The 27,888-nt window shown below is 31.2% G+C and overlaps 1 protein-coding gene across 2 annotated transcripts in view; it reads right to left on the bottom strand.

Annotated features, from left to right (window-relative positions):
* LOC107436605 (uncharacterized protein CG3556) overlaps positions 1-27,888 on the bottom strand; it is a 52,673-nt gene continuing 24,785 nt past the window's right edge. The window contains exons 4-11 of one of the 2 annotated variants that reach the window (XM_043056662.3): positions 27,080-27,199; positions 22,174-22,393; positions 19,991-20,238; positions 18,249-18,427; positions 13,947-14,139; positions 11,186-11,357; positions 7,685-7,824; positions 1-167 (exon numbers count right to left, since the gene is read on the bottom strand). In XM_043056662.3, the coding sequence (XP_042912596.3) occupies positions 100-167; positions 7,685-7,824; positions 11,186-11,357; positions 13,947-14,139; positions 18,249-18,427; positions 19,991-20,238; positions 22,174-22,393; positions 27,080-27,199 (1,340 nt within the window). In that variant the 3' untranslated portion in view covers positions 1-99. The remainder of the gene's footprint in view (positions 168-7,684; positions 7,825-11,185; positions 11,358-13,946; positions 14,140-18,248; positions 18,428-19,990; positions 20,239-22,173; positions 22,394-27,079; positions 27,200-27,888) is intronic. The other variant, XM_087150979.1, reaches the window with a different exon arrangement.

The raw sequence follows: 27,888 nt of genomic DNA, 5'->3' as shown, positions 1-27,888 counted from the left end.
TGCAAGCAGAAAATGACTTTTTAATATATTTCTCTACAGTTCAATATTAGTACAATTTTTCTAGCTTAACAAAAAATTAATCGTTGAGATTTTATTCTCTCAGAATTGAGCTTTCTTGTACCACATGACGAGATGCTCTTTATCCTGCATAACAAGTTGATCTGGACCTACAAAAAGAAAATAATAATATTTTTCTAGAAGTTCATAAAAAAATGAATATTTTAGTAAACCTAACACAATGATGATAAATTAAATCCATAATCTTCCTAACAGATTAAGTATTGTTAAACACAGGGTTCTATCAGTCCTTATACATAAATAAGAATAGTAACAAAATGAAGTAAATAAGGTGTAGTTTAATAATTTCGTATTCACCACTACAATTAATATTTCCGAATAAACATATGTAGTCACAGAACTCCACTAATATGTCTAATTTAAGATATTTGCCTTGTTTATTTGAAATCTCATTTTTAAGATGGGTTTCTTATACTCTTAGTTTTCATTTACATGAAAAAAGTGTTATATTTAATGATACAATGCTAGAATTGATTTCCAAATAAACTAGATAGTTCTATTCACCAAAACACAAAGATGTACACAGTAATGTTGAGTTTTGGATTTTAAATTTAGACTTTGTGCATTTTTAAATGTAAAGCGGTAGCTAATAGAAAGATGTTTTATGACTAATTTAAAATATGTGTTTTTCATTTCAAGACCACTTTTCGTTCATTAGTGGGTTAATAAAGCTAAAATGATATTTTCTCCCTCCCGGTGGCTTTACCTTAGTAGATTAAGCAGAACACGCTTTTAGAAGATCATCCCAAGAACGATCTAATGAACGTTTTCTAGGAGAAGATCTAAAATACCCATTTCCTCTGTCGAAATTTCAGAATGCTACCTCAAACTGTTCTGGTCTTATAAGATACACAGACTAACTCTTCATTTTATTACAGATGACTTTCCTGTGGATAGAATCACTGTAAAGGCATCACTGTTTTATAAGCATATAACGCAGGAATCGACGGGAAGTACAAAAATTAAAACATATTGCTCTACGAAAACTGAATGAAATAGAAACCTGGAGCCAATGTGAAAGTTTAACACATTGAATGCCATGGGGGGTTTTAAATACGGTGATATGATCTTTCAGATCTCGGGGTTTCATTCATTACAAAACGCCTTTAACATAAAATATATTTAATAACAAGAAGGATGTTGATGATGTTACAGTGTTATGGAGGAAAACTGTGTAGAAACTAACTGATTTTACATTGCTGCGCAGAGCGCCATCTATTGAGTATTAGAAATAATTAATATGGAGAAATAAATAATATTAACACACTTCCCCCCGATGAACTCTTAGTTCATAACAATTTAGTCATTTCATATATTAATCAAAGTTATTTTTCTCAAATGTAAGGTACCAATATTTAAAATATAATATAATCTTACCTTTTACAATATGAGCCCTTCTTAATTATATAAAGATTATAATGCAATAATATTAATTGAATTCTTAAAATAATATGTTTCATGAGCATTAGTTCAAACCTTTAACAAATAAATGAAATTATTTAAATTTGAGTAAATATCAATTGATGAAATTAAATTATCATATCATGAATAATAAATCAAGCAATTTTCACAACACAAATTCTTTCACATGCAAAATATTTCAATTTTAAACAAACAAACATTTAAACAAGAAAATATATATGTATGCATGTTTTCTTTAAATCAAAAAGTTCAAATAATATCTTAAGATAAACTTAATTTGTAAGTTAAATGAATATCTTAAGTAATATTGTAAAATAAAATGTTCAAATAATAATAAATGTGAATTTAAAGTTCAAATAGAATGTTCATATTAATTTAATTGTCCACTTCTAAATTATATAATAAATTTATAGGACGTTTTATTATTGACGTATCTGTTTTCAAAGCACATGCTCTTATTTTGTTATCACGTCCTTGAAATGTTTCCACAATTTTTCCAAGTTTCCACATGCTCCTTGGAAGTTTGTCATCATGAATCAAAACAATATCATTTACCTTAAAATTTTGATTACCTTTATCCAAATTTACATAATTGACAGCTCTTAAATTTAAAAGATAATCCCTTTTCCATTTCTTCCAAAATAGATTTATAAGTCTTTCTCGATATTTAAATTTTTTAATTATCATTTTTTTGTCAATCATGCAGTCAATACCGGATAACTTGACTGACGGTAAACTTATTAATCGTCTTCCAAGTAGCATGTGGGATGGCGTTAGAGGAAAAGTTTCTGGAGAATCTGTAGTCACGTAAGTAATAGGCCTCGAGTTAATCACAGCTTCTATTTCACATAGAACTGTTTCGAGTTCTTCACTAGTCAAAGATGTTTTCCTCAGTAATTTCCGAAGAATGATTTTCATTGAACGAACCATTCGCTCGTAGAATCCACCCCACCAGGGTGCTCTTTCAACGATGAATTTCCACATTATTCCTTTTGAGGAATAAAACTCACTCACTTCAGAACTGCTCAAAATAGTCCACATTTTTTTCAATTCAAACTCTGCTCGTTTGAACGTCTGAGCATTGTCTGAATAAATTACAGAACACAGTCCTCTTCTGGAAATGAAGCGACGAAAAGCAAGTAAAAATGCTTCAGTTGTTAAACTGGAAACAATTTCCAGGTGTATCGCTCGTGTAACTGCACAGGTGCATAGCATGATGTAAAACTTACTGTCAGAGTCCTTCACAAATAAGGGTCCAGCAAAATCCAGGCCAGTAACTGAAAATGGGGGTGACTGTTCTATTCTGTCTTTAGGAAGAGAAGCCATAATTTCTCTTCCTGATCGAACATTGAATCTCTTACATAAGACGCATCTTCCAATTATTGACTTAATAAATTGCCGACCTTTCGGAATCCAAAACTTCTCTCGTACCTGCGTTAGTGTGTCTGAAATACCAGAGTGTAGGGTCTTTTCGTGTGCTTCCTTCACTATCAGTTCTGTAAATTTAGTTTTTGATGGTAATAGTATAGGATGTTTTTCATAATAGTTCAAATTGGAGTGCTGTAGTCTTCCACCCACAAGTAGAATCCCTTTGTCAGAAATGAACGGATTTAAGTCTCTGATTTTTGAGCACTTCTGTAAATGTTGTCCTTCCTTTAAGCAATCTATATCCTTACTGTAGTTCTTTGCTTGTACGTGTCTCAACCAAAGGTTTTCAGCTTCTTCTAATTCTTCTGCAGTTAAATCATTTTTGATTCTATCTTCTTTCTTCACTCTCAAATTTGTTATAAATCTTCTAATCCAGGCTGTTATTCGGTAAACCTTCTTAATAGAACTAAATTTGTGGATATCGAAAATTGAATCGTGAACATTATTTTCACTTCCATAATTAACTGCAATAAATTTTGATCTCTTTTCTCCATCTACATCTGATCTTCTAAAATTTTCTTCGTTTTTCGGCCATTTTTCTTCGCTTAATGTCAACCATGTTGGTCCATTAAAAATAGTTGCACTTGAGAGCAAATCATTAGCACTGCATCCTCTTGATATGATGTCAGCTGGATTATCGTTTCCCTTTATGTACTTCCAATTAGAAGGATCTGTTAAAGTTTGGATCTCACTTACTCTGTTTGAAATAAATGTCTTCCACTGATTTGCATTTCCTCGAATCCAACTAAGGGCTATGGTTGAGTCAGAATATAGTATATAGTTGTTATTTATTTGAAACACTTTCCTTAAAGTATCCAATAATCTGGAACCTATAAGAGTGGCCATCAGTTCTAATCTTGGTAGACTCAACTTCTTCAATGGTGCAACGCATGCCTTTGAAGTAACAAAGCTTACGCAAAAATTTTGATTTCTTTCATATCGAATATATGCAATCGCTCCATACGCCTTCTCACTTGCGTCACAAAATATAATTATCTTATAATTCCCTACTTCGGAACAGCTATCTTCTTCATGAAAATAATATCTTGGTAGTGAAAGTTCCTTTAATACATTTACTTCCTTATACCATTTTTCCCATTTCAGTCTTAAAATGTCTCCGAATTCCTCATCCCATTCTAAGCCTTGTTCCCATATTTCTTGAAGAAGAATTTTAATTCTAATCGTGAATGCTGTTATATATCCCATTGGATCAAATAATTTCGATGATATGCGTAATACGCTTCTCTTAGTATTTTTCACATTTTCCAAAGAGTCAATTAAAGAACTTAAATCTAAATTAAATTCATCCCTTAAAGTATTCCAAATTAATCCTAAAACCTTTAAAGGTACTGTTTCTTCACTAGGATATTTTTCAAATTTCGTGTCTTGCCATTTTTGGCATAACTCCTTAGAATTACTCTTCCACTTCCTAAGATTTATTGATGCATCCTTTAATATTAATTTAGTGTCCCTGGATAATAGTAGTCCATCTTCAATCGTATTTGTACCAGTAATAAGATCGTCGACATACAAATTTTCATTTAAAACCTTACACGCCAAAGGATGAGATTCTTTATAATTTTTGATATGATACTTTATTGTTCCAGCCAGTAAAAATGTTGATGATTTTACTCCGAAAGTTACGGTTCTATTGCGAAAAACCTCAATTTTCTTGGGAGGGAATTGCTCTGACCAAAGAAATCTAAGATAGTCCCTATCATGTTCATCAATTAGCAATTGTAGGAAAGCCTTTTCACAATCAGCAATTATTCCTATCTTAAACTCGCGAAATTTTAATAGTAAAATTAAAAGATTGGGGTTTAGATTGGGACCCGATAATAAGTTATCATTTAGAGAGTAGCAATTTTTTTCTTTAGCCGAAGCATCAAAAACTATCCGTAACCTTGTAGTTTGTTTATCATTTCTAATTACTGGATGATGAGGTAAGTAATAAACCATATTTGGAACTATTGATTTATCATTAACAGGTTCTATTATTCCTTCCGATAATTGTTCTTTAAAAATACTAGCATAATTATCATGCAAAGAAGGATTCTTATTAAAACGCGATGTTAAACTACTTAACCTTCTTTTAGACAAATTAAAATTGTCAGAAATGTTTACCTCATCTTTAAATGGTAATTTAACTACGTATCTGCCATCCTGAAATTTTATATTTTGTTCAAACTGTTTTAAAGTTTCTTGCTCTAAAGGTGTATTCTGAATTTTATCATTTATGCCTAAGCTTTCAATATCCCAAAATTTCCGTAACTGTAAATTTATATCATCACAAGAATTATTTTCATTAGTTAATTCCTCACAATTAAATTTTTCCTTACAATAACATAAATTTTCAATGATAGAGTCATTTTTTAAATCTGAATGAGTAATCCCAGTTACACTTCCGCCGAGTAATGTTTCGACATAAAACAAATCTTTAGTCAACTCCTTTATGTACCCAGTGTGGAGTTTCCAATAATAATCTGCTCCAATTAATATATCAATGGAATTTATTCCTTTCGAAAGGCATAAATCAGTAAGAGCAAAATCCTCAAGCAGCAACTTTATTTTATTATTATGCGGTGGGAAAGAAGCACGTGTTATGGTACTTGAAACCAATAATTCGAACTCTGACCTTCGAGTAGGATATTTTTTATTGCTTATACTCGCCTTTACTATATCAAATGTTTTTTCTTGCGGTTCACGGCTTCCAAAAGTATAAACTAATAAATTTTCCTTTCTTATTATCGGGAGATTAAGCTTTTGAGCTAATTCTCTAGTAATGAATGACCTCATTGATGCGGAATCAAATAAAATATTTATCTCCTGCGTTTTATCTGCCAAATGTAAATTCGCAACACATGTTTGTAAGAACACTGATTGAAATTCCCCCTTTTGTCCCTCTTCGACATGAGAAACGCTGGCTACAACTGTATTTTTCTCTGCGGTTTCTTGCGAACTTTCGTTTTGAGTTTTCGGAATTCCAAAACAAATTATTTCGTGATGAGATTTACTATTACATTTTTTACAAGGACTAATTTTACTCCTACATTGTGAACTTAAATGTGATTTACGGAAACATTTAAAGCAACGACCTTCGCGCATTAATCTATCTCTTTTTTCAGAAACCGACATTTTTTCACAAATAAATGAATCATGTTCTGATTTACAAAATACACAATTAAATTTTACATTAGTAGCCAATGCTGAAGCTGTGGGAATATTCGATCTGAACTGTTTTTTGTTATTTATTACTTCCCTGGAATTATAATAATTATAGTGTTTATTTTTCTTAGCATTATCATGGAATAATGTAGATGATTCGCGTACTTGAATTTCTTCCTTAATAAATTGAATTAATTCCGAAACATTAAATTCTGATTTTGATTTTCGTTTGCGGTTGTATTCTAAAGTTAAATCTTCTGGTATTAGTTTTAATAATATAGGGCATAATAAATGTCCATATGTTCCAGAGACTACATTTAAGCTTTCTAAGGATCTAATGTTTACTTCTAAATTATCATATAAATTCCGTAATGCTCTAATATCACTAGAATTTTTTACGGGATCAAGATTTAATAGACGATTCATATGACTATTAATCACTAAATCTTCCCGCCCAAATCTATCTTTTAACAATTCTATACTTTTGGTATAATTTTCTTTAGTCAAAGCAAACCCTTTAATAGCATTTAATGCAATTCCACCCAGTAAACTCTTTAAATAAGTAAATTTTTGTATCTCAGTTAAACTTTCGTTTTCATGGATCGCGATTTCAAATTGATTCCAAAATTCAAGCCATAATGTTGTTTCTCCGTAAAATTTGTTTATGGTTAGTTTTGGGAGTTTAACTGCATTACTTATTTCTGGTACAAATTTAGATTGTGCGCTGTTAAATGATTCTTCTCCTCCTCTACTTTCTTTATTGTTTTCTTTCAAAAATCTTGCGATTCTAGATTGCCACTTTATTATTTTTTCCGAATATTCTTCAATTCCAGTAATTTCATTTTCTATTTCCTCACTTTCAATTAGTGGTTCAATTCGATTATTTATTGCTTTCAAACTTTTATTTTTATCAATTAACTGTTCCTTATAATCTATTAATTCTTCGATCTTTTCTTTAGTTTCAACATTATCATCATTCATCAAATTTTCAATCTTTGTTATTATTCGAGTTGTTAAAGAGCGAATTGTTTTTCTTTTGTTTTTCAAATCATCGTATGAATCCATAATTTAAATCAATTGCACTCACCTTTAATCAAATTCTTAGCTCCAGGTTGGTGCGCCAATTTTAAATACGGTGATATGATCTTTCAGATCTCGGGGTTTCATTCATTACAAAACGCCTTTAACATAAAATATATTTAATAACAAGAAGGATGTTGATGATGTTACAGTGTTATGGAGGAAAACTGTGTAGAAACTAACTGATTTTACATTGCTGCGCAGAGCGCCATCTATTGAGTATTAGAAATAATTAATATGGAGAAATAAATAATATTAACAGGGGGTTACCAGTGACCGGCACTGAGTTTGTTCGTACTGCCACGGAGGTCACCGGTGACCGGCGAAGACAAGATAATTAGAAACACATAATTCGAGTAAATTTTTAATTTTTTTAAATAATATTATCGTTACTAAAATGGTTTGAAGAAATTAATGGTAGTAAACTAACGCTTTTTAAAATATTTTGACTAATTCGGAGACATCTCCGAAGTAGTAAATTAGTGTAAATTGTAGTTTATGAACGACTTACTCAAAGTGTAGTGGTTAAGAGTTGCATTAATAGTTTCTTGGCCTTGATAAAGAGTCCAGAAATAGCCTCCTTCAGGATCATTAATTGCTTTATCAATTTGATACACATACATCATGCCAGAAATCTTTTTGTATTTAAATCTGTAAAGAAATTAATACAAAAATTAATATTCGACTGAAATACCTTGCACTAACTTATGCATGTTTGTTTAAGCATAGATACCGGCTAAGATGAAAAAATAATTTTGTTAAAAGAAACACATTAATAAACATGTTATGGTTTTAAGTGGTGGCGAAATTCGACAAATTAAAAATTTATTCGTCTCTTCACTACCACTGGGAAAAATCTTCTGCAAAATTCGGTTTGATATCTCTTTAGGAACTGTATAATTTTTTTATGACCTCCGTGATTTTTCATAACTCTCTCGATTCACGAAGAGTTAAAAAAAAAGTATATTTTTTTTAAGCTGCATATTATCATTGCGGATCACACATGTATTAAAGTGACACTAAATAGTGGTAGTTATGAGCAGTTTATTTCTCCAAGCTAAAGATAAAAATGATATGTTCTTGCTACCAGTACTTAGTCTTTACCGAAAATTAGCAGCCTTAAACCGTAAAATCTGCTCTGCAATCTCGCCCGCCTGTATTTAATCCAAATATGAACACTTACGGTCAAATAAAAAAATGTACGACCCGAGGTCGAAAAACATCTAGTTATATCTCACTTTTGCTACCACTTTAACACGTTCACACCGGGAAAAGTGAAAATACTTTACTTTACTTTACTTTATTTAAAAACAACTGGGCACCTGGGCCGCGCAGCGGCCCCTATCCCATTCATCATGAAATTACAACAATGAGGTAAAAACATTTTGAATATAAGCAGTCGTTGTGGTAGCTTTACAATAATATTACCATGATTAGAGAAAATACAAACTTGAACAGAGATATTTACAGTAATTGCCATGAAAATATGTACAGAAAATATAACGTTGATTTGAAAAAATTACAACTTGAACAAAGATATTTACATTAATTGCCATAAATATGTACAGAAAATTTAATATGAGCATTAATAAATGATGATTATGTATATACAAAAGTCGTGATTCAAGAACGTGAAGATTTAACATAAATTTTCGACAAGCCTTAGTGGCGCCATCTAGTATGCTCAACTTTAATTTGAAAGGGCAGTATGCAGTATTTATTTATAATATGTATGGGAAATTAGAGTTCAAATAAAAGTTCAAATCAAGTAAAAAGAAAAAAATTTTACTGTGCAAGAGTGGCTTCCCCCATAATCCTTTGAAACAGTTGAAGCACTTCTTGATTTTTTAAAAGTTCTTGCAATTCTTTAATTATTGTAACCAGCCTTTGAGCAAGTCCTGTTATTGTTGGTGGTATGGCACGTGTTCCCCTCCTGCGGGGACGGGCTCTGCACCCCGTGTAGTTGGCTGTATGAGAGTCTCCGCAATTGCTGCACTTAGGTTGTGTATTTTTATCTTTTTGGCACTCGTATGATCGGTGTTTGGCGGCGCACTTTACACATCTTGATGGTGAATTACATGATCTTTGACTGTGGCCAAATTCTTGGCAGTTGTAACACTGGATTGGATTTTGCCCGCCTCGGAACCTTTCAATACTGACCGCGATACTTTGTATATTGGTGATAGAGAAAATTTGTCGATTAACATCTGTTTCTGTGAGAATTGTAAGAAAAAGTGGGAGGAGCCTGTAGGTCCCGCACACTTTTCTCTTAAACTGAATTATCTTTTGCGTTATGATGTCTGACTTCGCCAGTTGCTGGGAGATATGATCAGTACAGAATCCAACTGGAAGACCACGAATAAGAACTTTTATATGCTTAATTGGTTGAACTTTTGCTGGAGTTGTGGGTGGAAGTGAAAATACTAGTACAGGAAAAGTGAAAATACTGGTACGGGAAAAGAGAAAATACTGGTAAAAGAACTATTTCAATATTAGATAATATTCGGGAGGAGTTAATCTATTCTCAACAATAACAATTCACTGTAAGGAAATTCATCACGGCGAAGAAGCAATTCAATATAAAATTTGATCTGTTAAAAACAATTGGTAATTACGGATTTTTATTATTCCCGGAAAAAAACTAAAAAATGAAATTTATTGTTGCCGGTTTTTACTCCGGTGCGCTGCTAAGATGAGACAATCTAGCGTGACCCACCGGTGGGTCACCCCGGCGTGAACGTGTTAAAAAGATTTTCAGACAGTAGGAACGTTGTTGGTAGAAATTAGAAATGCATAATTTCAGACCAAAGTATATGCATTTACATCAGTAATATATTTTGGGGGGCAAAAAAAAAATACCTCTAGGAAAAGTTCTACGCAATAACAATAAGGGTTAAAAAGAAGCTGTGCAATCCTTTTCTAGCAATAGATTTGGAAAAATCAACGATTTAAAAAGAAAAAATTGTTGTGTACATAGATTGAACTTCTCACGGGGCAAAAATAAATGGACCAAAATTTAAAATATGAAACGAACTACAGGTTTGATAAATTTGTTTACGTTGCAAGAATGTAGTGGTAGACAACATTATTCAAAAATGAATTTATTAAATCCATAATTAAGTGTTAAATCATAAATTAACCCACATGCAGACTAAAAGAACATCACAAAGATACAGCTGGTGTTACGACGGGATTTGAACCGGCTACCTCCAAAATTTAGATACCTAATTTTAACATATTTTATCATTAAAGCGTTTAATTAAAATGAAACATTAATATTTAGAATTATGACATTAAAAAATAGATCATGAAATTGGAAGAAATTCAAGCATTAATAAATTTTATTTTTGTAGTTCAGGATTTTAATAATTTATTTATTTTTATTTTGAATTTGATTTGTTCACTTTTTTTTTTATCTTCAACATTTTTGTCTGCTCTTCTTTTCGAAGTGACGGGACGGGTATTGATTTAAAAGTTCTTAGAAAACAGAATAAACATATTGTGTTTTTATTTACAGCAGGCTAAATTCTTCTAGATAATTTTCTAATTCCTCAGTTGACATTTTTAGCGTTTTCGGGGGTAACAAAAGAATTAAGTTTTTCATTTTTGTGTTTCAGAGAATTCTTGCAAGTTGCAATCGCACAAGCTGATATTGACTACAAATGTTAAATTTGTGTAATCAGATGCGATGAAAATAACATCATAAAGTAGAAAAAAAAATATATGAAAATAAATCACAAAAAAAGAATGCCGGAATGCTAGTTACATGCGAAACACTGTTTTAATAGTAAGAAGTTGATGCAGCGCCGTGACGTCACTGTCTGAAATGGTAAACGCTTCAGAGGAGTGATCCTTCTGTTCTCTCAGACCATTTAACCAATAAAAAAAGTGATTAATTAATACCCGCATAGTTTAGAGATAATAAAAACTTTTAAAACATTGAAATAGAGCAAGTTTTTATCCCGTCGTCCCTGAAGGAGATAACAGAGAGGACAGAACTTAAAATACTTACGTGTATTTTGGATCTTCTGTTTCAGCTAATTTCATCACTTCATAAGCCGTGTAGTTCTCTGGAACTCTTAGGGAAATCGTATGGATCACATCTTTTTCGTCTCCCACGTAAAGTGAATACTGGACACGCATTTTTGGACCTGTATAGTCTTTTGTTTCAGAAGCTTGGTTATCTGGAAGATTAACAATTGGTTAAAAGTAGAAACATTGATATGACACTGGAATATTTCCTTTCATTTTACGAAATTTGAGAAATATATTAAAAGTAAACAATTTAACGATACCAAATTAAGAGTTATAGTAGTTGGACAAAAATATGCTAACATTTCTACACTGACTCTATGTATATAATCCTTTTTTTAACAGCAACTGTTTTGAAAGATTTTACCTAACAAAGCTGTAAGCTCAAATTCAAAGATTATGCTTGATGCTTTTAGAATTGGTGCTCGTCGCATGCATACAAAATTTGAATCGATATAAAATAGGCGAGGAAATTGACAGGCATTTTTTATGTTTAAATACCAGCAATTTCAAAATCAATCTATAAAATTGGAAAATTTATAAAAGAATGCTTTTTAATTACAGTGGTGATTAAGGGTGGTTAGGTATAGTGCTAATAAAGAAAGGAAAATAAGCTCTTAACTTCCTACACTTGTTTTGATCGATGCAAAGTTTGTATGAATAAAGAGGACACCAATTTTTGCAAAAGCTTCAAACGCGATTTTTGGAATCGTACCAATGGTTTCGTTATGTAAAATCTTCCAAGATATTTGCTGCAAAAAAGAAATAATGTTTACATTGAGTTAGTATAGAAGTGTTTTCGAAATTTTGTCCAAACCCTGTATCTGAGCAGAAATTTGTCTTCTCACAAGATACTTTGAAATGTTATCGAGCCATCCACGAAACCGTATTTAATTTATATTAGATGTCAATAGCTGGTCAAACTCAACTTATGACTGGAAAAAATCATACTGGTTTTGATGCTTTTGTCTTTTCACGTTATCTATGAGTCAGTTTTGCTTCACTTAAATATAAATTGTCATCAAGGTTTTTAAAAAAGCAGATTAAGTGTTTTTGTAAGTACAGGATTAACCGATGAAGAAATTTCTTCTTGTAGTACTTATACCTTTATACCAAGTTTAAAGAGAATTTCTTTTAAATGCACAGACCTTAATCTGCAGCCTAAACAAGCTCGGGCACTTTTTAGCTTTTATATAAAATTAGAAATTATTAAGTAAAATACATTTTCAATGGGTTATTTAAAAAAATTGCTTATGTCATCTACGAGCTGAATGTTTATTTTATAAAAGATTAATTAAATCTTTAATTAAGGATTTATTAAATCTTTGTTTTGATTGCTTTGTTCATACAATTGAAAACTAATAAGTCTTTTTAAATTTGTGCACTTTTCTACTTTAAGCATATAAACTTATGTTTTTCTTTCTTTTTTTTTCTTTCTTTCTAATGCCCGCCTGTGTTAACATCCGTCAATTCAGGCATCTACAGGGCGATTTTGTTTACCTCTCTTACAGGGGCACTATATTAGGTGGGCCAACGTCGCTCCCACAGTAAGGACAGATAGTACAGAACATCCATACCTTGCCCGGGATTCGAATCCAGAACCTTTCTGATGCAAGGACCGTTCCCTGCCCCCTACACAGGCCGGTCGGCAAATAAACTTATGTTAAGATACGTAAATCAAATTAAATATATTTTTATTTTAGTGTGGCGTTTGTTCATACATCGTTTTTAAGAAAGAAATGTACCCTTTGCACCCCTAGGGTGCTTATCTAGCTCAAGTGCCAAATTTAAATTACGCACTATGTTAATTGTTACAATTTTTACATCCTAATGTTTAATGACCACTATGTTTAGTGGTTTTTAGATATTACAGCTTGCGCCGACCGGCCTGTGTAGGGGTTTAGGGAACTAGTCTTGCACCAGAAAAGTTCTGGTTTCGAATCCCGGAGAATGCATATATGTTCTTTCATTCTCTGTACTATCTGTCCTTACTGTGGGGAACAACGTTGACCCAACTAATAAAGTGCTCTGAAAAAGTGGTCAACAAATCTGAACTTCAGATGCCTGTAAGACGAAAGGTCATTCTCCAGGTGGGCATTGAAAAAAAATTATATGCATGGATGCTAACTTTGAAAAATTTCTTCTAGTGATAGCAAAATTTATATTTTTATGAATAATTCTTTAATAGATTTAAAGTTAGATTTGAAGTTATTTTTCACACCACTTCATGTAAATGGTTCAAAAGTTTATAAAAACGCTACTTTCATACCTGCCAATTCTTCCGGAAGATTTAATTTTACAATTTATCTATTAGCCTCATTTATACGTTTAAATTAAGCTTGTAGTAACAAATTTGATTTAGAGTGATTGAAACTACCGTTACGTTTAATACAAACATACATACAGGAATTACAGGACTTCAATTAATGTTCTTAATATTGGGCTGAATTTAAATGAAAAGTCTTCTCACAGTTCAAATTTTATTTTGCTATAGCTAGAAAAAAGCTTCTTGGAAGAGCATAGAAGTTGGCAGGTAAAGTTTTGTCTTGTAAACTTAAAGTGATTTCTTACACCGTTGAAAAAATACGGAGTGCAAAAGATAAAATTTTTGAGTCTTAGTAATTTAAACTTTTTGGTTGATTTATGTTCATATATTTTCAATACAGAAGACACGTTTCTTTAAATCTAATAGTGGCTGATTCGATTGGAAAAAAAAAGAGATGATTAATTAAATATATTACCATATCCATTTCTTCTAGGATTCAAAGTGCAATTAACCTTTGAGATGTCACTTATACTTTTTGCATTGAGAACAGGAAGAGTTAGAGAACTAGAGACAACATCATGAGGAGAAGACAGTTGCTCTAATAGATAATGAACAGTTGCATTGAGCTTCCAGTCTTTTTCATACTCCTGACCACTCGATATTAAAGCCTAAAATGTTTATTACAGGCAGTGTTAACAATCTAGGTAAATGAAGAACTTGGCGAAATATAATGTATAATGATATGCCACGTTTTTATTAAGCAGAAGGTTTTAAAGAGTCCTTTTGATGAAAATCATAGTGCTTTCCATGTCGAAGTAAGATGTTCTGAGTATTGGGCTGTCTGTTATTAGGAAATTTCAGAAATTTGCAATTAGTACCAAACTAGAAACAACGCTAATGAATAGTTTAAAAAAGAAAGACTAAAAATTTGAGAAAGTGGGGTATCAATTAAATACCCCAAACCCTAGGAATGTATCCTTGAGTTTCAATCATGTGAAATTATAAAAATCGCATATACGCTGCCTCTTAAGTTTTGAAAAATCATATTTCTTTGATTATATTAGCACGCACATCCCGAAAATTTTGGTTCTCATAAAGAAGCCACTTGATTGTGGGGATAGAGAAAGAGTGAATCGAGATAGAGTATTTTCAACCTTTCGCTTCTCCTTGTTATTTTAATGGAAGATAATTGATGCTGGAATTTTGAAGCTAAAAATCTTAAAATAAGGTGATTTATTTGGCCGTATTCACACAGAAAAAATTGTTAAGGGAGGACCATATCCATTTCACATGTAAGTTGATTATGGCTTTTTGGAATTACAATATTTTTTTAATTATATAAATGAGCTTTTTGAATGCTCTTCTTTTCATTAAAATATCATATTAATACCGATTATTTCATTCCATTAATTCTAAAATCCAAATTTATACTTTCAACTGTATCTTACAAATATATATGAATAAGATATAAACGAATATATAAACGAATAAGAACCCAATTAAAACTAAAAATATGAGTATATATAATTATTCACTTTCAATATATAATTTTTTTAACGTTAGTGCTAAAATGTAGTAGGTTAAAATTATTTTTCCTTTTCTTTTTCGTTTATTTACGTTTTTTGCCTTTGAAAGAAAAGAACTCTTCTAACATTAAACTATTCCAATTTATTCTGACACTAAACTATTCTTTAACACTAAATTATTAGTTCTTTAATATTATCGTCAAGTGTTTTTCAACTGAAATTGCCAGAGCTCTTTAATGTTAAAACCGCGCTAAAAAAATCTAAAAAATTAAAGCTGTTTAACCTTATCACAGCAGCTCTAATGTTAAAATAAAATCAGTTAAAAAGAAGGAAACGGATTTTTTTAAAAATTGAGATAGAATTTTCTTTTCTTTTCAATTTTTATTTTATTTTTCGTCTGCTTGTCATGTCTGAAATCATTTCTTGTAATTTTTTTCAAACATTTCAAGTATCTTAAAAGATATTCGCAATTTTACAAATACTATTAAAAAATTTTATATCAAAATAAAAGTTTAACGGGTTTTTTATGTACATCAATACTGAAAAATCGATAAAAAAAAATTACTATACAGTGATGTTACAAATAAAATATTATTATTTTATTTCTACAGATATCTTTGAAAACTTCTAAATCAAATTATGATAAGTTTTCTCAGACGATACATTTTTCTGTTATAAATACCATTCAAAACTCTGTTCTTAATTTCGTAAATTTTTTAACAATTTTGAACAGTTTTCACACTTTAAAACAGTTAAAATTCTAAAATAAAATTTAATTTAGTAAAGTCTTGTCAAAAAATTATAAAATATTTACCTGTTCTGCTAATTTTAACGCTCTTGAAACTTTTAGCTTTCTTCCATTGCCTTTATAAGTACAAAACACGAATCGACTGAAGAATGTAAGGCATATTAACTGCCACATGCTTCTCTTATTTCTCCTACAAAATCGTTTGAATGAGAGGGACCTCTGATATTTGAAGGGAGATGGGGAATGTAACAGCGGGCTTGCCCTATTTGTATTACAGCTCTATGCATTTAATATTGAAATAAGAAGTTTAAGATCTTTAATATATTACAATGGACAAATATATTTTGTTTATCTCACATAATATCTAAAAATATGAAATAATTGAAAAAAAGAAAGAAAAGAAAACACTCCTGAAACGCAAACCTTGAGTACTAGAGGTTTAAAATAACTTATCAGGGTAAACTGGTCCCTTATCCACAGTCTTATTCAGAGAATAGTTTCCGTTTTTTTTAAAGTAAACAGTGCTAATACAATTGTTTCATAAATAATATTTATATGGAATAAAAAAAACATCCACACCCACAATGATGTATTGATGATACAACTATCTAGGGTAAACTTTGAATCCATATGTTACAAAGAATTTTTGAAAATAAAGTAATAATTAAAGGGAAAAAAAAAACTTTCCTTTCATTTAAATATAAAAAAACTTTTTTAAATAAACGTATTTATGCCTCTTCCAGAGATGCCAACTGCTCCGGACACGCCAAACTAATTAAAAAAACGGCAAATATTCGACTATTTTTGCTTGCTTTTTAAAATAACATCGTGACATAAATACTATAAAGTGGTGAGTAATATAAGCCTACGAATTATTTAGAAATAGTGGTGGATAAAAATCTACTAAATTGAACTTATTAAACCAAGAATCACAATTGATAAACTACCACTTTAAAATATATATTTGCTGACCGGAGAAAGTTGGCGTCTCTGCACTTCATAATGAAATAGAATAGTAATCGTTAAAACTCTCCAACTGTTACACAATTTGCGTAAGAAAATATTTTATTGAGTGGTAGTAAGGGAATGTATTTATAATGAAATAAATTAGAAATAAAATAATTTTATACAAGATTTTAATAATTTTAATTGTTGTATACAAAATGTAGTAGCTATTCTTCAAGCATTCCAAGAATGACAAAAGACTAATACAATTCTATTCGTTGTAAAAGTTTTGCTTTTATTTATTTGCACCTGGGAAGAATTATTCGCGGAAAAAACAGCAAGTTTTGGAGGGGTATAGTCTTCACTGTTGGCAAATGACATTCAGTTTAATAGTTACGTAAGACGAACTTATGCTTTAACTATTCAGCTATTATTTTTAAACCTAACCATGTGGTAAAGCAGATTTTAACCCTTGTTACGTTTTATTGCTGGCATTGAAAAGTCGATTTTCCTCAAATCTTTGGCTTTCAGAGTTTAAGGTGACAAGGGACTTTCAAAGAAGCAAAAATTTGTCAAAAAATCGATATTTTACATTTTATATTTTTGAAATTTAAACATTTAACTGAACATTTTTAAAGAAAAATTTCTGGAATAAGAGCAAAATTGATGAAGTTATGGCCATTTCAGTTTTGACCACGCCCCTTTTTTTAACCTTTTTTTGTCTGCAGGTAACTGTTAAAATTAGTTTAGTTTAAAATTAATTTAAAATTAGTTGAATATTTTGTTAATTTTTTTAAAAAAATTTAAAGTATATAATTATTAAACTAGTTCATTAGACAATATTTATAGGTATTTATATAAAAAACAAGAAATATTTGTTCAGATGCAAAATTTGCAATGAAAAAGTACTAAAAGTCATTTTTCTCAAAATGTCTTTTTTGAGAAATTTACAATTTTCAAACTGTTCCAGCGTAATGAATTTTCATTCTATTGACCTGAGAATTTAATGCTAAATATTTATGAATATTATTAACATTTTGTTGGAAAAGTTTTTTGAATTACGTGAATAGTATTTTTTTTATACCTGATATTTTATAGAGGTATCATGATTTTTTTCTAAAAATGTAGGTTTTTTATTGTTTTTTTAATGTTACTTGTTTCTATAATAAAAAATAAAAAAAGTACTTCCAACAATTTTTTCAATATTACATAATATGTAATATTTTAAAAGAATTTTGTCATTTTGACGAAATTTCAGACGCGAGGAGTAATATAAAAAAAACATAAAAAATTGAAAAATTTAAATTTTTCAATTTCTTAAATTTTGAAATATTTTTTTGAAATTTTGTATAAAAGTTGTTTTTAGCAATATAAATGTATCCTGAAAATTTCAAGCAAATCCCTTGATAATTTCAAAAAAAAAATTGAAAGCCCTTTGTCGCCTTAATTCCGTTTACTATTTCAGTTTATCGCTATAATTTAGTGTATACCTGTTTTGCAATGAGGACTTCAACATTCTAAAGAATTGTTTTGACATAATAAATGCAAAAATTTCTACCTGGGTTATCAATGAAGTTGTATGCAGATTTCCAAAACTTCCATCAGAAAGTTGAGTCTCCTTAAAAAGTTTAATGACGTTTTCATAATTGGTTTTTAAACTGCTATATTCAACTTTATTCAGCAGTTTCGTTTGGTTCTCATAACACGAAACTGCCATTACAGCAAATGCTTGATAGTCTGTGGAATAAAATTTAGTTTTTATTCATTGCAGTATTCATAACAATGCAGTGAAAACGTAACACTACTCAGAATAACTAATGAATTTAAAATAGAAAGTGACAGCAAATTTATAATAAGATAGAATGCCTCGTTCTTTTATATAAAATCAAAAACGACTAAAAATGAGATTTTGTTCCATTTCCGAAGACAATAAGAAAATCACCTAATTGTAATCAAAGCCAATGTTGTTCATTTAATTGTTGTTATCGGTACTACTGGTAATATCTCCTATTGTTAAAAATGATGAATAGAAGTAGTTGCTATTAAATAGTTGCTATAGTGGCTACAAGTTGCTATAGTTGCTACAAGTTGCTATTAAAACAAAAATTAGGCTGTTACTTTTCCATCATAAAAACATTATTTGTTTCAGTTTTTTACTTAACAATACAGTGTTTTTAGCCTTGCAACTTCATATGAAAATGTAACACAGCTATGCCAATCTGACAAAATTTTCTGAGAATTTTTGATTTTATAAATAATATTAACTATTTCATGTGTCTATTATAGCCCGATTCCCACAATGACTTTTCTCTTCTTCTAACATAAAATTATAATCTGTATCAAGGAACAACAATCGATGCACATTCGCACATTTGTAGAAAGCTTAAAACTAAAAGCTATTTTTAAGATAAAAAAAATCACTTTCAAAATTAATTTAAAATGCATTTAGTTCATTAAATGGTACAAGTTGACAATTTTCAGAAAAAGTAAAGATAGACGTCTCAATATTTTATAAAATATTTAAAACTACTGAAATTTTTTATTATTAACTTATTATAACGAATAATTTTAAATTTTCAAACAATGCTCAGTAACAGCCACCCCATAGACTGCTGAACTCCAGCAGTATTTTATTTCAACTTTTGTAAAATTTCCTGATGCATGGGATATGGGTCTTCTGCACGGCCCAGGTGCCCAATTTTTGTAAATAAAGCAAAGTAAGTCAATCAATGTTACATTATAAAAGTCTTAAATTAACAGACTAAATTTTAGTATAAATTACAATGGGGAAAAACTTTTTTTTATGTTACATGATCGCCACATGAGATTTTTGAACGAATCTTAGACATTTTGGTTTCCTCCTGTAAGCTATAGATTTTATGCAATTTAACATTACATTCCCAACCCAGATTTTTTATTAAAAATTCACCCAAGAGAATGCTAAGTGTTCCCCCTTCTCTGCTACATAAGGAGTGGTAGGAAGAAGGCAATAATGCATTTCACTTTATGTTGGATTAAATTAAGGTCATTTTTTTTGTCTTAAGTGTTATTTTCAAAGGAACAGACAAATATTTATAAGCCTATACATTCTTTATAAACTTTAGCACATACAAACAAAAAATTAACTAATCTAAATATATCTTTTCGAAAAAAATTTGTAGCTTTAGAAACTAAACTAAATTCAGATTTGAAATCACCACACCCGAATTAAGTAAGATTAATTACTTCTATAAATGCAACAATAAATTTTGCATGTTATTTTATAATGCAAACTTGCAATTGGAAAACATGTCGAGTTACCTCTAACAAAGGGATAATCAGCATCGGTGCTCAATATTTTGTTAATATCTGTAAATGCTTTAAGCGGCCATGGTTCTTTAGCATTGCAGAGAGTTAAATATGCTATTGGATGCGTGAAGTTAGTCGTAGACTGCACTTGCTCTTTTAAACGCTTTATCAGGTTCTGTCCATAGAACTGACGAGGATTGTGACACGTCACCAATAAGCTGTTTATAAACATGCTTAGTTGTTGAGCTGAAAGAGGGTTCCTGAAAAATTGAATTATTAGTATTTTAATGTGGTGCATTTTTCGTAAATAAATTTAAAAAACGTAAGAAAATAGCTAGGCAACTTTACTCTTTATTCAAAAAGTATCAATGCTAGAAGTGTAAGAGCAATGAATTTTTATTACTCAAGTATTGAATGTTTTGCAAAATCTTAGAAAATTTATTAGCTGTGAAATTAAATTATATTTAAGCTTTAAATATAAAATTATTATAAAATATAAATTTAATTATAAAATATTACATCTGAAAATGATTTGACACGTTGGCGTTGTTCACAAATTTTTATTTCGTTCAAATATTGATTCGTTAAGAAATATACATGACATGTTTTCGTTTCACGAAGGCTCTTATCGTTCATTTTATTTTCAGACAACATATTTAATTCCTTTGAAGTAACTTAGATGGTTATATTGTATCATAAATAAAAGAATCATATCTGGATAAAGGGTTCAGGTTAAAATTAGTTAGACATCATTATTTCGTCTAAATAAATTTCTGATTTTTTTAAAATTAATTTTACGAATTTAATTGACGAATTTTACAAAAAATCAAAACTAAAAATAGCAAAGTGTATTTTTTGTTATATAAAAATAATTTGTTTATAAAATATTACATAACATTTTTAGTTGTCAAACCATTTTAAATAAATGAAATTTTACTGACGTTTCCTATTTACTACGATATCTGGTATTCTAAAAAAAAATAAACGTATCTTGACTAATTATAGAATCTTCTTCAATAGAAGTTGAATATCAAAGTGAAATTACCTCTATAGTTTCTATGGCTTACTTTCGTGAAGGTTATAAACTCTTGAATTTGCTTTAAACGAAGAGAAAGCCATGAAATATCAGGCGGTAGTGGAGTGCCAAATCTCGATCCTTCAACCAATATGATTATTTTTGTGTCATATTAAAAAATGTATAAAAGTTATATAGTACGTAATTCCTTTCGAGGTTTGTAGCATTTATAAAATTTATTTCATAAATAAATAAAAATAAAAGTCAATAAGTTCCTAATAAATACACAAGTGGGCGACCTTTGTGCTAAAATGCAAACATAATTTTTTGTGCTCTTTAACGTTGTTTACCTTAATTTGAAGTTCCTAATAGGTCATGTTAAATATATTTACCACTAAAAAAATGGTATTTTTATAAACTAAATGAGTTTTTCGTTCTTATATCAATTACTATTCTTAAAACAATTTCAATTCCAAAAATACTTTAATTTACCTTTGCTAGAAATAAATGACCTATTAAAGGGTTAAAGTGCAGAAACAAAAATTGTCTGCTTCTTAGTAAAAAATGAGCTCGTTTAAAGTGTCGTATCTGTAAAGTGTTAACGTTTTTCTCATTCTATTAACTATTTTGTTGATTTTCTTTTTACTTGATTCTTTACATATCTAAACTAAAACTAAACTCAGTAGCTCGACAGCCCATAGAGGGCCAAAGCCTACTGTGCCCATCTCAGTTTTCTTGACCTTGGGGCTCTGGGGTGCAGGAGCAGATGTACCGGTTAGGTGGTCAGCCGTACGCGAAACCCACAGTGTTTAGTTCCCAAGCATGCTTGGTACTCATTTATCGACCTACTAAAGGGATGAAAGGCTGATTCAACCTTGACCGGCACTAAAGAGTCATTTTGAAGTACGATGGCTTGTGATGGCTTGAAGCTCACTTAGTTTCAGATCGATGGGTGCCATATTCTAGCCGTTGGTCATGAAATTGTAGAACCTAAACCAACGTGACACCTTCGGCTAAGAACTGACGGTAGCAGGAATGTTTACTTTTTAATGTTAGAAAATAAAGAAAAATGTGGCTAAACAAAATATTTTTTTAAAAAGTATATTGTTATCAAATTGAAAATATCATTATTTGCAGTTTTGAGGAAGTGTTTTTTTTTAAAAAGATATTTGACTATTACTTAAGCAGAGAAATAGAAGTCTTAAGCTCTGTTTGTTTTGCCATTAATTCTTCTTCATGGATTGTTCCGTCAAATTTGACTCCTCCTGATAAGAAGAGAGAAAATAGAACTCGTGGAGTATTTTCATGCCATCCCCAAGAAGAAGATCGCTTGCTTTTTATCCATGTTATTTCTTTCCTACGTGCCTCCGTCACACCTTTAACATTTAATATACCTGTTTCTGTAACATAAAACAAATTATATACTACGCATAGATATACAAACATTGTTATAGTAAGTAAATTAGGAGAAATATAATCTAACATCATGATAAAAACTATTGTTTATTATATATTGTATATAAAGCGATTGAGATAGTGACAATATTTAACTTTTTTACGTAACTGAAATTCACACACTTCGCACAAGCTCTAGAGCAAATTGAAAATTTTCCCACACCGTATATCTAAGAAGGCAGCTGTGACTTTTTAAAATTTGAACTATAGTTTATTCATAAGCAAATCCTTAGGCTAAGGCAGTATATACAAATCTTTGTTCCATCCATCATCAATTTACGATGCAATAAAGTAAAAACAATGAGGCTACTGGAAGACAAGGTAGCTTAATAAGCATATTCAACTTTTACAGAATTTCCGTCGTTTCATAATTTTTTTCTTCTATTGATAGGAAAGATTAAATTTTAATAAATTAGATTTAAAGGAAGTTTTTCCACCACTATTAAAACATAGTTTAAATTGACCTATCAAAGGTCAAATGCCTCTGGGCGTAAATCTGGTAAATCTGATAAGCCGACCGGTCTGCATAGAGGGCAGGGAGCATCAGAAAGGTTCTGGGCTCGAATCCCGGGCAAGGCAATGATGTTCTTTCCTTCTCTGTACTATACGTCTTTACTGTGGGAGCGACGTTGACCCACTTAATAGGGTGCCCTTGTAAGAGAGGTCAACAAAATTGCCCTGTAGATGCCTGAATTGACGGATGTTAACACAGGCGGGCATTAGAAAAAAAATCTGATAAAAAAATTTATAACAACTTGCGTATTTAAATTTTTGCTCAAGCTCTCTACCACAATAAGAAATAATTTTAACAAACCTTTAATGTTGGAGGGTACAACAATTAGGGAAGTCAACATGCTCCACTTTGAAACTAATATTTTTTAGTGGTAACGAAAGTTAAGTTAGATTTTAGTTTAGTACTTTCCATTTCCAGTAATTTTTCCGCCACTACATATCAAAGAATCAAATGGAATGCAACTTTATGGCAGTTATCTCGTGGTGGCACTTTTAAAGAGGGGTTGTAAATATCCTTATTCAGCAAGCTTTACTATTTAATTCGCTACCAATTTATTAAAGCTTTTGCAGAAAGCGGAGTAGTTGGTATCTACTGGTGCATAAATCAACTCTTTCTTTCAAATTCTCCAAAAACACTAGTCAAATGGAGATTGGTTCTTTGAGCCAAGCATTGCCTATGCTCAGTCATCATGCTCGTAACAGTCAGTGAGATGGGTAAATAATATGAAAAATATTGTCTACTGCAGAGATGCCAACTGCTCCGGACACGCAAAAATAATTAGAAAAAGGGTAAATAACTTCAAAGTAAATTTTGCAAATATTTGACTATTTTTGCTTGCATTTTAGAAGGTATAGCATGACTAAAGTACTATGAAGTGATGAATCATATAAGCCTACGAATTATTCAGAAATAGTGGTTTATAAAAATCTACTAAATTGAATTTATTAAACCAAGAATCACAATTGATAAACTACCACTTTAAAATATATATTTGCTGCCCGGAGCAAGTTGGCATCTCTGCTACTGTAATGGTTGAAAAGAACAGGAATGTCACAGGCGACTTAAAAAGCGAAAAAATGGTAGAAATTCAATTCACTTTCATTTATTTATTACCTTTTTAGTAATTCAATCGTAACTACTTAAAACCAATCCTAAATCAATATTCCCACCTCAATTTAAAGAATAAGAGATTAATCTACTTACAATGCATAAGACCAATTTTAAACCTTTTATTTTCATTAATTCTCATTTCCACTAGACATTTTTAACTTCCCCAATTATACATCGTCTCCTTATTCCGACGAATCGGTTTATTGCCGCCATCGGTGGCAAACACAGAATTCATGCAATCTTCATGAATCGTGAATCTTTACATTAACTTTCAATAGAAAACGGAAGAAAATATGCTATTAAAGTTCCTAATTAAAATTTCTTTTAATGAAATTTTGAATTGCATTAGTCATAACTTTTAGTCACCCGTGGTAACCCTAGAAGTAAGAAAACAATATACACTGCTCAAAAAAATTAAAAGATATCTTAAGTCTTGTATAAAATAACGGTGTAAGCAAATTACTTTTTTGAATAAAATCTAAGACACAGATGCAAATTTTTCATCTGTTTTTTCAAACTTTGCAGTACGCAAATTATTAGTTTGACGTCAAAGATGACGCTTTAGTGGCAGTGAATTTGATTTGGCTTTCAACGTTATATAAAACAAAGCTAAATATAGTAACCAACGTTCAGTAAGCGCATCGTTTCAATGAGTGTGAGGTCTAAATGAAGTCATTTAGCCGAATCAGAATTTTGGAGCGTTGTTGGCAGTTAAGATGGGGAGGGGGCAAACACAAGGCGGACTAGCAGAAGTTATAGGAGTGTGATTTCACGAAGTGTGACTGGAAATGCATGCTGAAAATCAGAGCAATGACGTAGACGTGCAACAACTCCCAATGCAGACCGTTATCTATCGCTATAGCGATAAATAATGACTCGAAGACAACGAATTAAGAATGCCACTCTTCTTCAACAGCACCTTCGCTCGGCTACTGGCACCACAGTTTTTTCACAAGGCTTTTCTAAACCACCATCACTCTGTGAGTGTGTATGTTCACCGTCCAATGGTGTGTGTCATGTTAACACCAAGGCACACCGTCACGTCCGCCCGTAGGGAGTGGGCCACAGAGCATATGAACTGGAGGAGAAATGAATGAACTCAGAATTATTTTCTCAGATGAGTCCTGTTTTTCTGTTCATCCGGTTAATGGGCGTATTTTCATCTGGAGGGAATGTAGTACGAGAAACAATCATGTGTTCGTGCACGAAAGTGTAAGATTTGGCAGTGGAGGAGTGATGGTGTATGCTGGCATCTCCATTGATAGGCGCACAGATCTCCATATCATTCGAAATGGAGCTCTGACCGGTTACCGATATAGGGATCATATCCTGAGACCTATTGTAATCCCTTACACAGCAGCATTGGAGGTCCTGCTAAAAGACAACAATTGCATGTCACGCCGTGCTCACTCAATGAATGATTTCCTTTAGGAGGAAAGAATAATACAAACGACCGGACATGAACGCAATCGATCATATTTAGGACATTTTAGGCAGACGAATTGCTGGATGATTTGATTTCAAGTTATTTTTTACACCACTAAAATCTCGAAAGGCCATCTAAAATGCAACTTTGGCCACCTATCTAAGGCTAACAAATTTAACAACTTTTGCAAGATAAACTTTGTAATTCCCAGCCTTTTTAAAAGATCTTTAACAGAAAGCAAAGTAGTTGATGCTGGATATTAAGGATATCTCATTGTTTGGCGCGAAGCGCCACTAACTGATTCGTCGAATCTGTGTTACCATATGCTAGGAAGTCATATGTATCAAAAAAGTTCTGAAGTAAATTCAAAAGGTTTTAGGTCCTCAGTAGAGTACAGCATGTGTTGTGGTAAGATGGTCATCATTCGGAGGGGGAGACCCCCTTGAGTAAAGATTGAAGTAAACTGATCACTTCTTGATTTTTCAGGAGCTCCTGCAGTTCTTTCACAAGTGAGACTGGACGGTGAGCTGAAGTTGCAGGTGTATCCTTAGTCTGTTGTCTTTTTCGATTGGGGTGGGCCTCGCACCCAAGGAAATTTGAGGTGTGGCTTCCCTCGCAGTTGCAGCACATGGCGGGAGAAGCTGGTATGAGTAGTGCATTTCTGCACACTTCATATATCTTGGCTGGTTGGTACAGGTTCACTGAGTATGGGCGAAGCCACCGGAAGCATAGTAACGGCCAAAGTTGACAGTTGACATCTTTTCCAGAGTTTGTAATGTCCTCAAACTTTTAAAAAAAGCGGTAATAGAATGTAGAAATAATATATAATTTTCAAGTTTATATCCAAGGCAGCCTACTTTCTTCACTTTTTATAAAAATTTATTTTACTGGTAGCTAAGTTAATGCTTTACTGAATTATTTTTTATTCTTTTACATTTATTTTCCACATCACTACATATAAATGTTTTAAAAGTTTATATGCAAAGCCACTTTGTTATAGTTATTTCGTGGTAAGGTTTTTAAATGTCTACCACCCTCATGGGTGAAAGCCCTTATATAGCAAGACGGAAAAGAGAAACACTTGGTACGTAAAACATTTCATTGCAGCATTTTTTTCGAAAAAAATGAAATATCTGTAACAATCAAGATTTCTTTTATAATTCTGTCATATATATAAAACTGCTTCTTTTCCAAAATAAAGTAGATATTGTTGAAAAATTTAGAAAAAGAATAAGTAAACTCCTCCCCAAAACTAGCTATAACTGAAATGGTTTTACTACCAGCCTTTCCTCTTTTCCGTCTCGCTTTCACCCCTGACCACCTTATAAAATATTTTGCAAAAAGCGTAGTAGTTGGCAGGCTTGTATATTCACCACTATATTTAATTTTTTCAATAAACAAATCTATTCAAGAAATTAGAAGAAGAGAAATTTTAAATTTAAAGTGAAGGTTAATAAAAATAAATAACTTTGAAATTTATTAGAGTATTAACATCAATTTTTAATTTTTTGAAGGACTGTATTAAGCCTGTACTTGAACAGAAAATTATTATTTTTAGAAGAATTATGATATTTAACTTACCACATCCAATTTCATCTTTCCCATTTTCACAATCTTTAACTCCATCACATTTTTCATTCATAGGGATGCAAAAGTGATCAGAGCAGTGAAAACTGCCGTTATGTAAGCATTCAATATCTCCTGCAAAATACAGAACAAAATGTTCTTTTACTAAATTTATTGAATTTACATACATTTGCAGGCATGTGTGCTCTATTTAAGCTTATAAACCTTTGTCAAATAGAAAGACAGATAGTACAATACAGAGAATTACAGCACGAAGGTACATCCAGGGTAACAGCGGGATTCGAACCCGCTACCTCCACGCTTTGCACAGCGTTTCTCGGGCAATACCGCTCTGTCAGGGAGGCTCTACTAAATTTATGTAAAGAGACAGAATGCTTAATTTACACAGGTTTAACACTGGGTTTACAGACGTTTCTTATAAACCTATCTCTACGAACATGCGACAATTTGACGCATGAACGAATACATATAACAGCACTTACAGAAATGCCAAATTGCTCCGGACAGCAAATATATATTTTAAAGTGGTAGTTTATCAATTGTGATTCTTGGTTTAATAAATTCAATTTAGTAGATTTTTATAAACCACTATTTCTAAATAATTCGTAGACTCATATAACTCACCACTTAGTATTTGCAAAAATTGCAAGGGCCATTTAGGCCTTAGATGCCCAGTTCTACAACAACGAATAAACGAACGAACAAACGATTTGCAAAATTTACTTAGTAGTTATTTACCGTTTTTTAATTATTTTGGTGTGTCCGGAGCAGTTGGCATCTCAGCACTTAGAAAGCAATGTAAT

This window comes from Parasteatoda tepidariorum, chromosome 9 (assembly GCF_982258835.1).
Source record: "Parasteatoda tepidariorum strain Cologne lab strain chromosome 9, Ptep-v5.0, whole genome shotgun sequence".
Taxonomy (NCBI): domain Eukaryota; kingdom Metazoa; phylum Arthropoda; class Arachnida; order Araneae; family Theridiidae; genus Parasteatoda; species Parasteatoda tepidariorum.
This window is presented reverse-complemented; position numbering and strand designations above follow the sequence as displayed.